Raw genomic sequence first — 15368 nt, forward strand, 5'->3', positions numbered from 1 at the left:
AGTCATCCAAAGAGTCAAAGCACTAATACAAAATGGAAAATGGCAAACCATTAGTTGCAATACACCCCATACTGACAAACTAAACCTGTATCAACGAGTTTGCAATGATCTCACTGTATTACCAAGCAATGACATAATGCTACGAGGATCTATAATAATCATACCCTCTCACTTCGACACAAAGTACTATCGCTGGCTCGTGAAGGACACCAAGGAATAGAATAGACAAAGAGACTATTTCATGAAAATGTATGGTTCCTGAACATGGTAGTAGAGATTGTCAGAGCCACTTCAGCCAATGCCATCATACAAGTGATAGATAATGCCTTTTCTTTGCTTGACATTCCCAGAATTGTGAAGACAGACAATGGACCTCCATTCAACAGTGATCAGTTTAGTAAATTTGCAACATATTTAGGATTTAAGCACAGGAAAACCACCCCTCTCTGGCCACAAGCCAATGCTGCTGCAGAGAGATTAATGCGAACAATAGGAACATTACTGAAAGTAGGTGGAATGCAAGGTATACTGTGGAAACAGGAAGTATGCAAGTTTCCCTGAGACTACTGTTCTACACCACACAGTACAACAGACAAATCCCCTGCAGAACTGCTGTTGAATCGCAAAATGAGAACTAAAATTCCAACTGTGAATACTGAAATAAAAGAAGCACCTGATAGTGAACTATGATGCATAGCTCATGCTGCCAAAGCCAAGATGAAAGCGTACTCAGGCAGATGTCACCATGGAACACCTACCACCATTGCACTTGGCGGTACTGTGCTGTACCGGCAGAAGAAGAATAAACTCTCTACCATGTACAATACCAAGCCTTACACAGTAACACAACTAAAAGGTTCCATCACAGCTGCAAGAAACGGACACTCTGACCAGATACTCTTCATTCTTCAACTACTTGATTGTGAAGTAGACCTACTGTATAGCTATTGTAATCAAAATGATATGACTCTCTGCAGTGACTTTATAACAAATCACAGGACTGTTTGTGAACAGTTTGAGGAACTTCCTTATATAATGTCCAATATGCATGTGTAAATGAGTGTTATGTTTTTTACATTGGTGACTGATTAATGGAACCCTTTAATAGCATCTCTAAAACAATTAAAATACAAGCGGTCTGAGAAAACAGGTCTTTGTGTTTAGGACAGTGATATTAAGACCGGTCACTGTTTAAATAATTAAAATAGACTCAACATCATTTATATAGAACCTCTCTTGGCCAAAACAACTGTATACCAATGTAACACAATTTACAAAAATGCACTGGTAATAAACAAATGTAGTCATAAGCTTGAATGCAAATGTATGTCCTTAGTGCCATAACTAACTGAAAAAAGGTCCATTATGCTTTCATAATTCTTTAGATGCCTTTAGTACTTTTTATATAGCTTAATATGCTACGTATACATATATCATCTCTAAAATTGGTTAAAATAAGAAAGTAAGATTAGTTGTATTGGTTCTTATAAGCTATGAAAAGAACATCTTATGTCTGCATTATCCACAATTTGTTACACCATTGTATTGTAGATTTTTAAAAAAATAAACAGCGATCAATCAATAAAATGTATGTATTTAGCGTTTTTATTAGGCTACTGTAAATTAAAATCTGAGAAAATATAGAAATAGCTAAATTCACTAAGGAATCACGGATACATTCAGATAGGGTGTAATGTGCATAGATACAACCTAACAACGCAAGTCTTTCCAGTCTTACTAGCCTGTAAGAAGGTTTATGTAGTAAATCACACTAAAATATATAATCTATTAAAACTTATATTACAATGAAAAGGCGCGCACCATGTTACTAAGGATCTTGCTGCGCCTACCGCCTACTGTCATAATATTATCTTGACAGTTGTAAGCAGCCAGACTCTGTCGGCAGTCACGGAACTAATGACGCACTTACAGAGCCAGCCAATCATAAGAGGGCGTCGTGCCTGGACGTAAACCTTCCAATATGGCAGCTTTCCGGATAGAGTACAGAGGCTGGAAATAAATCGGCTTTTAACGAAAAAATAGCATCTTAGACATTCAGTTTGTTTTATTACAATGTGGCGGGGTTAGGGTCAACGTCTGCAGGCTCCACGGTTTTAATAATGTTAGCAGAGGTAAGGACTGTCTTGATTGAGGTCTGAGAGTGTGTGTTTTCCTTCCGCAGTGTAGTGTCTACAAGACAGTGTGTGTAGGTAAACACAGGGTGTGTGTCTAGGACTCGAGACTGCAGCACTAGACAGCCTACCCAGCATCATGGCTGCTGTGTCAAGGAGATTGTGCAGTTAATATGGCAGGATTATATGTTTAGATAAAAAGGGTTTCCATTGGCTTGGCAGTAAAAGGCGAGAAAAAAAAATATTGAACTGTTGCAAAATCATGTGAAACGAGCATGTAATAAGCACTGTAGTACAGAAGCACCCAAGGGTTGTGATCTGTTAACTGTAAAAGAAATAGGGTGGAAATGTTGAAAACGCTACCCTGATGTCAGTATGAAGTTCTACATAGTTAATATTTTAACATTGTAGGTAATCAAGGCGTTCTGATTTGGCGTACTGTATTCATTGAGTGTTACTGTTCATTTCGCATGATTATGTATTGTTTGGTTGCTGCCTGTATTTACCAGCAGATTTTAAAATGTAAATGTTTTTTTTCGTCAATCAATAACTCTTAAATCCCGGTTATGGTAACTTTTATGCTTGTTTTATTGTAGCCTAAGTGATTGACGCTATCACCTTATTTTTATGATTTTTAAAAATGTAACTATGTATTTAAAATGTTGGTGTTGGAGTTTAATACTAGCATATCAATGCACAATTCTTTGATATAATACATAAGTATTATAACATACGTTAATACACAAATGTTAAGTTTGGTTTTGTGTCCTGGAATATCCACACGAATACCACATATTTTGTAAAGTTGAAGGTCGAGTACTTTAAATTACGAAGGCTTTATTTTGACGTTCCCTTAGTGCCTTGTAAGTTAGGGAAGTTCGTTCGCAGATCATGTGGGAGTAACTTGATCAGACCTGATACTTTATCGCATTGATATAAAAATGTGCTTACTGTAAAGTATTCACATGCCAGTTTATTTGAGTATTCTTGCCCACGCTGTTTTACTGGCATGTTAAACCTTGTTCACAATATGTACTAAACAGTTAATATTTAATACAGGCATACCTGTTTGAAAATGCTGTTTTCAGCATTTGTTTACTGTATGTCTACTCCATTCTTCGAAATCCTCTATAACCAGTAGCCGATAGTCATTCTCAATGTTGGTGACTGCTTAGGTGGAATGGGCTCGTATGTGACCATTTTTGTAGATTTACAATTGACTTCTTTTTTTAGACTATTCAAATTTGTCAAGAGATTAAAGAAACTAAAGCCATTTCGTCCTGAATAGCATTGCCAACAGATTACAAATTAGAACTAAAAGATTAACATTTTCATACAGTATTGCTAAGTGTTGGTATCAGCCTTCCAAATCAAGGAATGCTGACATTATTCAAATCAAATAGTCCTAATATTCAGATTTGCATATCCTGGTTTTGAAGGCTTTTCTGTAGAAAACTCTCAATACATACAACACTTTTTTTTTTTTTTTTTTTAAGTAAAAGTTTAATTTTAATTGTGAGTTATGTTGGACATGTTAACATCTGATAGGAGTTGGTATTTTAGCATATTTTTTGATAGCAGATAATAGTAAGTTCATGCACATACAGTATCTCTTATAACACCATGCAAAACTAAAAGATACTATCCACATATGTGATAGGTCTAAAGTTTATCACAAAGTGGAGTATTCTGTGGACATGTTTTTAGCAGACAGAACAACAACAACAACAATGTTAGTTTAAAGAATAGGCCGGCTTTGTATCTTATGATTTGTTCAATGGTTGTTACTCATTAACATGTGTTAGTGTTTCTGTGCTTTAATAAAGCCACTAGCATACCTGAGAAAGCAGAAGCAAGGTGTGCACTGGATAATGTCTTACCCTAAAACTGATAGTTTGTCAGGTTTTCCATTGCAATAGTCTGTGTTCAGTTTAATTTGTGCATAACAAGAAAGAATAGTCATGCCATCTGTTTCATTTAGTAAAGCCTATAGGCTGATAATTGATGAAAGACAAAGTACAAAGGAATAATTGGCCTACAGGATACAATGGTTTTGTTGATGCAATTGGCAGTAGTATTTGGCCACAGTGCATTCTGTCCTTATCAGTATTTTAAATGTGTAGTTTAACATGACCTTGATGTACAATTAGTCACAAGTGTTGTGATGACAGTATATAACTACAGCAAACTTGCCTATAAAACATTATCAGTTAGCCTATTCTAGCCCTTCTTACTGTTAGCTGTCCAGATTGAAATGGATGTTAAAGCTGAAACAAATTATGGCATTCTGTAAATTATCTTGCATGCAGTTGTCTGGTTGTTAAATCACTGTAGTTTGAAACATTCATGTGCAGTTTTGCATATATAATGGGTCTTTTTATGTACCAGTCAAAATAAGCTTAATGAAGCATTACTATAACTTCACAGTAAGCATTTTGTTTGTTACACTAATACAGCGTAATCTGGTGTGAAGTTACTGTTAATTAAAATAAGGTTGCATTTTTGGATTGCTTTTTATATTACCACCTTCTCCCTTTCCACAAACTTCAAATGTCAGGTACTGTGTAACCTACAGCAAACCCTTAGGTGAACTTATGATTGCATCACAAGCCTATATGTCTATATAGGCCTTTATCCTTTAAGATAGCACTGTGGGTGGTGAACATGTGTGACACGGCGTGCTTTGTTTTTGTTCACAAAAAACTAATTTCTCATTTATAGTATATAGCAGACCACTTTCCAATAGTAGTGACAGCGCTTGACATTGCGTTCCTACATTTCAAGGTGAATGCTGATATGACTAACAATACTTGCCATGTTAAACTATCCAGTACTGTATCAAGTGTTTGAAATGTAATTTAACATTAGAGGTCTTTGTTGGCAAGTATTTACTCTTTAAGCTTTAATCATGACATGTCATCAGTTTCTGTTCTTTACCAAAACACAGTATTAGGGTGAAGTTTTCTTATTAAAGAAAGCCTATAATCTGCTATTTGATGGCTGGTCAATGCCTACTGGTTTATAGCCACAATTATTTTCACTAGGATACAGTAAGGAGTGTTATTAGGACTCACTTAAAACTGAATCCATATCATGCTATAAAATATGTACCGGTTCAGATATACCATAAAAAACATTGTATAAGTCGATTTTCTTGGCATTTTTGTGGGGCCCTTAAAAGGAGGGAGCGACTAATACACAGGTGCGACGTATGAGCCGGTGTGTCTAATATTAAACTACTGCATCAGTGCCACAATGGGATTACTACAACCACGGTTATGTCTCACACAAACTTAACTGTTAACAACCCGTTTCTTTTTTCAGGATCTACGGCATTCAGGTCATGTTGCAAGGTAGAAACACGAAACCACTGTTCTAATTAAAAGTTTTAATTTGTTACTCTCAATACCCTTAGTCATTCTGAATGTTAAACGCAAGCTTTCAGACTCTTGACTGACCTCCTCTCAAACCAGACGCGTGCATATGTGAAGAAAAAAAAAAGTGGTTAAAGTTATCAGTCTTCGGAATATGAAAATGTCATATACTGCTTCACTGTTAACACAATAGCTGTTCCTTATTTCCTTATTCCCACCCTCCCAAGCCATTGATTTGTCTTCATTCAGACTGAACCAACCCCTGGGATCCGTAGCAAACATCTATTGGTTAGAAAGCCAAGTAAGTTTTATAAAGGCTTCCGTTCGTTGTAACTGCAATGCTATAATAATGCAGGTGACTTTGAGACTGGATAAAGTAGGATTGTCAAACAAAAAACGAAAATGCTACCCAACAGGTTTGAAATTGCACGTTGTGGAATTTGCAGAAATGCATGGCAATCGAAATGCTGAAAAAACAGTAAGTGACTGGAGACGGAACGAAGACAAACTTAATGGCAAAAGAAAAACGAGCTGATAGAGGAAGAAAGTGTTTATGGCCCGATGTAGGGGTATGCCATAATACCGATATACAGGTATATTGCGATATTCATCTGACAATACAATAACCGGTATTTTTGGTTAAACTGATTCAAGGAAATGTCTACTGGGAAATGTCGGCTGTTATCTCATGAGATATTCACTTTCACCAGATTTGGTGGTGTTCCAGCCACATTTGGCTTGTTTTGAAAGCATCTAGCGGGTAAATGTTGTATTTGGTGGCTTGGTTGTTTTTTGGATATTTGTATCATGCATGTTTTTTTCTATTCTTTTCAATTATGAGGTCATCTCCAGCGTGAACTTCAATCGCCACGATCCCCTATAGACAGACGTGCTCAAATTTGTTGGTACCCCTCCACAAAAAGCGGAGAATGCACAATTTTCTCTGAAATAACTTGAAACTGACAAAAGTAATTGGCATCCACCATTGTTTATTCCATATTTAATAGAAATCAGACTTTGCTTTTGATTTTTTATTCAACATAATATTGTAAATAATAAAACAAATGAAAATGGCATGGACAAAAATGATGGGACCCCTAACCTAATATTTTGTTGCACAACCTTTAGAGGCAACCACTGCAATCAAACGTTTTCTGTAGCTCTCAGTGAGACTTCTGCACCTGTTAACAGGTAGTTTGGCCCACTCTTCCTGAGCAAACTGCTCCAGCTGTCTCAGGTTTGATGGGTGCCTTCTCCAGACTGCAAGTTTCAGCTCTTTCCATAGATGTTCGATAGGATTCAGATCAGGACTCATAGAAGGCCACTTCAGAATAGTCCAATGTTTTGTTCTTATCCATTCTTGGGTGCTTTTAGCTGTGTGTTTTGGGTCATTATCCTGTTGGAGGACCCATGACCTGCAACTGAGACAGAGCTTTCTGACACTGGGCAGTACGTTTCGCTCCAGAATGCCTTGATAGTCTTGAGATTTCATTGTTCCCTGCACAGATTCAAGGCACCCTGTGCCAGGCGCAGCAAAGCACCCCCAAAACATAACCGAGCCTCCTCCATGTTTCACTGTAGGTATGGTGTTCTTTTCTTTGAAAGCTTCATTTTTTCGTCTGTGAAAATAGAGCTGATGTGACTTGCCAAAAAGCTCCAGTTTTGACTCATCTGACCAAAGAACATTCTCCCAGAAGGATTGTGGCTTGTCAATATGCGTTTTAGCAAATTCCAGTCTGGCTTTTTTATGTTTTTCTGTCAAAAGTGGAGTCCTCCTGGGTCTTCTTCCATGGAGCCCACTTTCGCTCAAAAAGCGACGGATGGTGCGATCAGAAACTGACGTACCTTCACCTTGGAGTTCAGCTTGTATCTCTTTGACAGTTATCCTTGGTTCTTTTTCTACCATTCGCACTATCCTTCTGTTCAATCTGGGGTCGATTTTCCTCTTGCGGCCGCGCCCAGGGAGGTTGGCTACAGTTCCATGGACTTTAAACTTCTTAATAATATTTGCAACTGTTGTCACAGGAACATCAAGCTGCTTGGATATGGTCTTGTAGCCTTTACCTTTACCATGCTTGTCTATTATTTTCTTTCTGATCTCCTCAGACAACTCTCTCCTTTGCTTTCTCTGGTCCATGTTCAGTGTGGTGCACACAATGATACCAAACAGCACAGTGACTACTTTTCTCCATTTAAATAGGCTGAATGACTGATTACAAGATTGGAGACATGTGTGATACTAATTAAAGAAACAAATTAGTTTGAAATATCACTATAATCCAATTATTTATTATCTTTTATAAGGGGTACCAACAAATGTGTCCAGGCCATTTTAGAATATCTTTGTAGAATAAGCAATAATTCATCTCTTTTCACAGCTTCTTTGCTTTATTCTATGACATACGAAAGGCATGCAAGTATACATGATAAAATAGCTTTTAATTTCATCACTTTTCAGGAGGAATGAAGCATTATTTCAATGAGCTGTAAGGGTACCAACAAATTTGAGCACGTCTGTAGTATGTCACGTCCTCCCCCCATCTTTTTTTTTTCTTTCTTTCTCTGGAGCTGTGCATCCAATACAATTAAGAATTACACAAACGCTCAGTTATTTTTTATTCACTGCCAATTTAAGAACTGTATCAGTGCCAATTTTATTGTTTTCACATTTATTTTTAAGGACTATCAGCTGACAGTTCTGGACAATGTAATTTTGCACTATGTGCTTTTCCATGGACCTGCCACATTAGCTCTCATCAGATTAAAAAAAAAAAAAAAAAAAAAAAAACAGCGGTTCTGGTACTGTAAGTTGTGAGAGAAGAAAAACAAGCAAAGCAGAAACATAAATAAATAGTTTATAACATTACTTACCAGTATTTTATTTTAATTTTAAATAAATGTGTAGCACTTATTTATGCTTCTGTAATATATATTAAATCTTAAAAGCAAGGTCAGTCGTTTATTCTAAACCCCGGTTCTCTGCACTGCCTGATATGCAGAATAAAGCAGTTTTAAATCCATGTTTATGGCCACAGTCATGAGATTCACGTTTGAGAAACATGTTTAATATAAAAAAGTAAAGATATTATTTATAATAAAAAGTTACATTTAAAATCAGTGTAGAGAGTTTTAAACAGCTTTCAAACCAGTAGGCTAATGAGTTTCTATTTTTCAAATTGAGAGCACATGCACATACTTCAGAGGATCTAACAAAAAACAGTTACTGGGCATTTCATATGAGAGTTTAATTTGTCATATTACATTCTAATACTTTAAATGACATAAAATGACAAAAAAGCACAATTTATATATGTAGATGTATTTTGTTAGCGAAAAATCAACATCAGCATCATTCGCCGTTAAATTCAAATGTGTATTGCAATACAGATCACAATATTGTCTTCAGTATTGCAATATATTGCAATACAGATTCAGTCCCAATCAGTCCCTAGTATTTGTAAAGCTGGAAATTCAATGCAATTGTACTGCACCGTATGCATCACTAAAATGTTTTGTTTACTGGTTATTAGATGGTGTACTGTTTAGTTTATATTTTTTTGCTTTTTTTATTGGTGCAAGCAGCACTGTTTAATACTTTTCTTTTGAATTTGAATTAATACAACTAATTTCTAGAAGCAAATGCAGCGGGAACTATAGTCTAAGCATGGTTTTGGAAAGAAATGTTCAGTTAAGTAAAGAAGATATGTTCTTGAACTTGTTTGGGTACTTGATAAGCTAAAATAAAATAGGTTATTACAGATGTGATGTGGGACATATAATTTGATTTTACGCTCTGTTAATTATTACTTTTTAAATTTTAAACACAAAAAAGGGGGGAGCGACTTGTACGCCAGTGCGACCTATGCAATGATTTTCATGGTACATTATATTTAGTGTTCCACGTTTCCGGTTTATTCTGAATTTTACCGAAAAATGACCAGATTTTATACCCGATTTTTGTCTATTATTCAGTATTATCCTGGTACTATTTTCTGGGAAATACACAATTATTTGATTAAAATGCTGTTTTAAGCAGCCCTACACTGTATCGTAGGATACAGCAGATGTTTAGACGCCAGAGTATCAAATAACGTTCACCTGTGGTTCTCTGTCACTTCACAAACACACTATCATCTGATTATGTTGGCCAATCAAAGTCTGATTTATTGTGGCAATTTTTGGGCGTAGTAACTACTAGCTTGATCAAAAACTAAATTGAAATACACAAATATAATATTTTTAGTGGATGAGGAATGGGGAGAAAACGTAAATCAGTTTATGAATATTCTAAAGAAAATGAATGTTTCGAGGTATACAAAAAGCAAAAAGAGCAGAAGTGGGTTAGATGAGGCATAGAACAGTAATTTTTTTATAATTTAAATAAAAATACACGTTGTTTATGTGCTCTGGAACCAACTCCCCAATAATGTTGTTGAAGCTGACAGGCTGGGATCCTTCAGAAAGCTTCTTGATGAGATTCTGGGATCAATAAGTTACTAACAACCAAACAAGCAAGATGGGCCAAATGGCCTCCTCTCGTTTGTTAACTGTCTTATGTACACGTAGTTGATGCTGCTTGCGATACTCATACATATACAGTAATGTTGAACAAAAATGCATTTTTCTGTTATCGATTTATTGGCTGTAAATTATCACGATAATCATGATTATCCACTGAATGAGTAAAATATATAACATTTCTTGTAACATGTCTTGCTATTGCTAACTTTTTTACAAAATTAAAAAGAAAATAGTGTTTAAAAAAATTCTTTCTAGTTCATACAAGTTATAAATTGCGATTAAAAAAATATCAGCTGTTTTCACAACGCAGGATTCCCTGATGCATCTTTATAACATTTATTCCCCTGGTCCCACCCTAGTCTTTTCTTCAAAAAGCAAATTAGCTCAACAAATACATTAAATGTGTGATTTATACTATTCACACATTGTCAGACGGTTTCTGTTACCAGAGGGGGAAAAAAAGGAATGCGTGCGTGAATGCCGTCTGAAGAAACTTCAAAGATTTAGAACGTCCTTCGAACACCTGGCCAGCGAACAAACCGTCCAACCTTTGAATAAGCCCTAGTAGAGTCATGTATTTTTTGAAAAACACATTTTCACGTAAAAACGTAAAATAAAGAGCATTTCATCTTAAATGTACTCCAAGTGTTGGCATGCAAATATATACTGTAGCACTAAGTGTATGATTTTCTGAGAAGGTTATTTCCCCAATTCAAAGGCCTAAGGTATGCTAAGATAACACTGCACTATTAGCACTGTTTGGTACAGGGGGTGGGAATTAACTTCATAACATAATGAGGAAAAAAAAACAAAAAAAACCCCATTAATTTTACAAAATTTGCTGAGGATTGTTCTCATCACATAAAATAGGCCTGCTGTAATGTTTGACTTAAATGTTTTTTTTTCCTTGTGCCATTTTTAAAGTAGCAACAATCCCATGTGCTACTAGTCATAACTTACATGTTTTAATAATAATAAATCATGCTTTAGATTTCTAATGTCTAATTTTGTGTTTTATTTAGGTTTGTATGTTTCCAGTTTTATTAATGACACATTCTCTGTGTTGTGTTTTGTTTCAGACCAGTCTTTCCATATGGGGATGGGGAGGCCTTGGTGCTGTGCTTTTTCTTATAACGTTTGGACCTTTTGCAATATTTTATTTAGCATTTTATATCCTGTGCTTCACTGGTGGGTAAGTATGACAGTCACATTATTAATAAGATTATATCCTTGTTTCAATATTTGGTTTTAAACCGTTTATTTATAATGCACCCTTATTGCAGACACAGTATGATTGGGGGACATGAACTCATTACACAGCGAAAAAAAAAAAACTCAATACAAATATCGAAGTATAGCGGTTTTTCTATACCGTTTTTTTTTTCTAGCTTTTAAAACAAAGCTCTAATTGTGTGCTTTAAAAACAATATGAATTAAGCTTACTCATTTCTGCTAGAGGAAGTGACCAACTACCCTGTGCGGTCTGGGAAAATTAAATTACTGCAGCAGTCATGGCGAATGCCGGAAACAGAAGCTTGGTGTGGAGCTATTTTGGATTTCAGCCAAATGACAACAGCAATATGGTTGGTTGAAGGCAGGCCGTCAAAATGTCGAAAGTGAAAAACAAAGGAGGAATGCCACCAATTTATTGAAACTTCTTTCAGATCGCCACCCCAATCTCTTTGCCGAAGTTCACTTTTACTGTAGTTTCTTCCGTTCTTTTAGTTTACGTGAATCCCAGTGCATATTGCTTCTAAAAAAGTCACAGCAAACTTAACACATAAAACAGGAATGCGCTAGAACTGATCAAAAGGGAGTTAATTGCTTGTTTATTTCATCATTACTGTACATTTGCTAGAAGCTACAAAAATAGAATTTGTCGACATGTGCCATTAAAACTACCGCATGTCAAAAATGTTAGCGATGTTTTATATTCTTTCGATTTTGTGTTAATCCGTATTTTATGTGCATGTAACGTGACAGCTGTGAAAGTCCTGTGCTTTGAATTGCATGCATGCTGGAAATACCAGAATGAATACAGACTTCATTGCCAGCATATCAGTTTCCCTAACAGGATCAATGTGACGCTTCACCTGCAGATGAAAGCATTGGACCTATAAGCTTCCAAATCATGCTGCAAAAGTCTGCCAATGCAGGCGGCTACAGGTTCAGCATGAAAGCAATACAAAGTATTTAGTTTATTATAGTAGCCAGAGCGGTTGTCTTTTGTTTAATTTACTTTCTTTGCAAGATTTTAACAACTAAACGAGTATGATGGACTGAGGAATGTAGATTTCATGAATAGTATACTCCAGGGATCTCCAGCCCTGGTCCTGGAGAGCTACTGGGGCTTCTGGTTTTCGTTTCAACCAATCTCTGTTACTTAATTGAACCAATTATTCACTTAATTAATCAAGATTAACAGGTGTTCCAGATCTTTAGCCATTGATGATGTAAAGACACCTATAACAATTCTGGATAGGGGCTCTCCAGGAGAAGGATTGGAGACCCCTGATATAATCTAATTGATTTCATGATATAATTTAATTAAAACTGGCTCTTATTGCTTGCTGTTTAAAGCTGTTTCTTATCCTGACAGAAACATTTTGTTGTATATTTATAGCATGAACTGTGTTATGAAAGCAGATCATGCCGAAACAGTTTATTTATATATCAATGGCCTGCTAAAAAAAAAATAAACATATTGTTTAAGATGTTTAGAAGTGTCTGTTTTCCTCCTCGCAAAGATTAATGATGCGATTTACATATTTTGCAGCTGTTTTGCAGTTACTCTTTTATTTGGAAAAACAAACTCCGAAAAACATCTTGAAAAGTGTGAACACTCCTTTCTTCCTGCAACACAACCTGGCATACACAAGGTAGGCTTCTGTAAAGGTTTTTGTTTATATATTTATAACAAGGTTAATGTCCTGAAGACTGACATGTTATTTAAATCTGCTCTGTCCCACATCCATGTTTAAGTTTTAGCGTGCTAATTAACCAAGCTAAACCAAAACACAGCCTCAATAGAAACACTGCTTTGTCCGAATTTGTCCTGCTGAATGCTCTGTTTTTATAAACATTGCCCGTCCAGAACCTGAGCATGTGCGCACACTCAACCTCGCACTCTGAATGTAGTACATATATACATTTAGCGTAGTACTGTAGATGATGAGAGCAGTTTATAAACACAAAAGTTGTTTTCAGTGTATAAAAAGTACAGCTGCACTGCAGTGATCCAAAAATACACACTGCAGCCACACAAGTAAAATGCAGACAAACTTTAAGTTAAACACAATTATTCTTTCCATTGTTGACTTTCACCATAAAGTTTAGGAAAGATATTAGATTTTCATTATGTAACATTATAATTTAATAAAGGAAAATGAAATATATATAATACTTTTTTTTTTTTTTTTTTTTTTTAAAGACCTTGGAAGAATTGAAACAAGAAAGTAGGCAAATAAAAATAGACCGAAGACTGACTGGTGCCAGCATTATTGATGAACCCTTACAGCAGGCAAGTTTGATAAGCTGTTGCTCTAAATTAATTTACTAATGGAATACAGTATTCCTGTTTTTTATCACATCTTTTTTTAAAGTTTAAACTCACAAGCCTTGCTGCTGAAGACAACTTCAAGAAGCCTTTAGTTCAGTATCACACAAGGACTTTTTGCATCCTCAATGTGAGGCTAAAGGTGAGACAACGAGACCAATTTGATTATTAGTCTCGTCTTCAAAACCTTTGTGAACTTCACTGCTGACCATTGCCTTCTGATGAGCTGGTTGAGTTGCTGCTGTTAAAGATATGCATAGTCTTGTATTTTATGTTGTATTTATTTATTTACCAACACAGGGCACATTAATATTATTATTATTATTTATTTCTGAGCAGACGCCCTTATCCAGGGCGACTTACAATTGTTACAAGATATCACATTATACATTATTTCACATTATACAGATATCACCTTATTTTTACATACAATTACCCATTTATACAGTTGGGTTTTTTACTGGAGCAATCTAGGTAAAGTACCTTGCTCAAGGGTACAACAGCAGTGTACCCCACTGGGGATTGAACCCACAACCCTCCGGTCAAGAGTCCAGAGCCCTAACCACTACTCCACACTGCTGCCCTAATATGAATCAAATGATTTCTTTGAGTTTCAGTAGTACATTAATGTAATACAATTATGGTATTTCTCTTTTCTCTCCTATTTAAAAAAATTAAATAAATACAACACTTAACCAGCACATCACTGTCTGCTGGGAAGCTCACATAGGTATTGCAGGTGAGAATAATGATTACATTAGTCTTAGTCTCTAATCTTTAGTCTCTCTTAGTTGTAGAAGCAAATCAGTGGTTTTTCCACCTCCTGACATCCTGGTTCTAATAGTTTAAAATGGTGGATACAAAATCACAGAGATTAATGTGCTAGTGTGCTCCTGTTGCATTCTGTGCCATCATGTGCATCATCTGCTTGAAACAAATTTAATATACAGTAAATGGTTGGCAACTTGGCAATGAATGAACTGTTGTGATGCATTTTGAATTCTAGGCAGATTTCAGCAACCTTGAGAAAGTAATTATTAATTTAGGAATACAGAAGGCACAGATTATTTTAATCTGTTTCTATTATAGTAATTGTCTTAATGATTTAGTTACTGTCAAAAAATGTAGGTAGACCTAAATCAAATCTGTATTTCTGAATTGCAGAAATATGACCAGCAGTGGTATTTTGAATTAGCTGAACAAGTTACTTACTTTATGTATCATACAGGTAATTCAGTTTGCCCTAAGAGACTACATCCAGTACTGGTATTACACACTAAGTGATGATGAATCTTTTCTTCTTGAAATACGACAAACAGTACAAAATGCCCTTGTCCAGTTTTCTACCAGGTATGTTTTAATTTAAAGCTTGAAGTATCTTTGTCCTGTATAAACTGTAGTGTTACATATTAATACTAAATTGCACATTAAGTAACAGCTTTACACTTGGAACTCTGATCTATTTATGTATTTTTTTTTTTTAAGGTCAAAAGAAGTAGACTGGCAGCCGTATTTCACAACACGATTAGTAGATGACTTTGCAACTCATCTTCGGGTTTTTAGAAAAGCTCAAGAAAGGATGACAGAAAAGGATGATCAAAAACTCAAGGGTATTGTTTTATCAATAATTCTTCTATTAGACACTGTAGTAGTAGATACAAGTTAAATAGCTTTAAATAAATATGTTAATTGTTTTTGCCCCTCATCCATATTTTGTGATGCAAAAAACAAAATTTCATACATAATGTGACTTTGATCTGTTGCTGTTTTACATTAGATTTTTCA

At 35.5% G+C, this 15368-nt stretch overlaps 1 protein-coding gene across 1 annotated transcript in view; it reads left to right on the forward strand.

The window, feature by feature from the left end:
* The first annotated feature begins 1904 nt into the window (after positions 1–1904).
* Positions 1905–15368, forward strand: part of LOC117394787 (sorting nexin-13-like) — a 45782-nt gene continuing 32318 nt past the window's right edge. The window contains exons 1-6 of the mRNA XM_033993357.3: positions 1905–2132; positions 11107–11219; positions 12804–12906; positions 13458–13547; positions 14812–14933; positions 15069–15193. Coding sequence (XP_033849248.1) covers positions 2121–2132; positions 11107–11219; positions 12804–12906; positions 13458–13547; positions 14812–14933; positions 15069–15193 — 565 coding nt within the window. The 5' untranslated portion in view covers positions 1905–2120. The remainder of the gene's footprint in view (positions 2133–11106; positions 11220–12803; positions 12907–13457; positions 13548–14811; positions 14934–15068; positions 15194–15368) is intronic.

The sequence above is a fragment of the Acipenser ruthenus genome, chromosome 3 (assembly GCF_902713425.1).
Source record: "Acipenser ruthenus chromosome 3, fAciRut3.2 maternal haplotype, whole genome shotgun sequence".
NCBI classification, from domain to species: Eukaryota; Metazoa; Chordata; class Actinopteri; order Acipenseriformes; family Acipenseridae; genus Acipenser; species Acipenser ruthenus.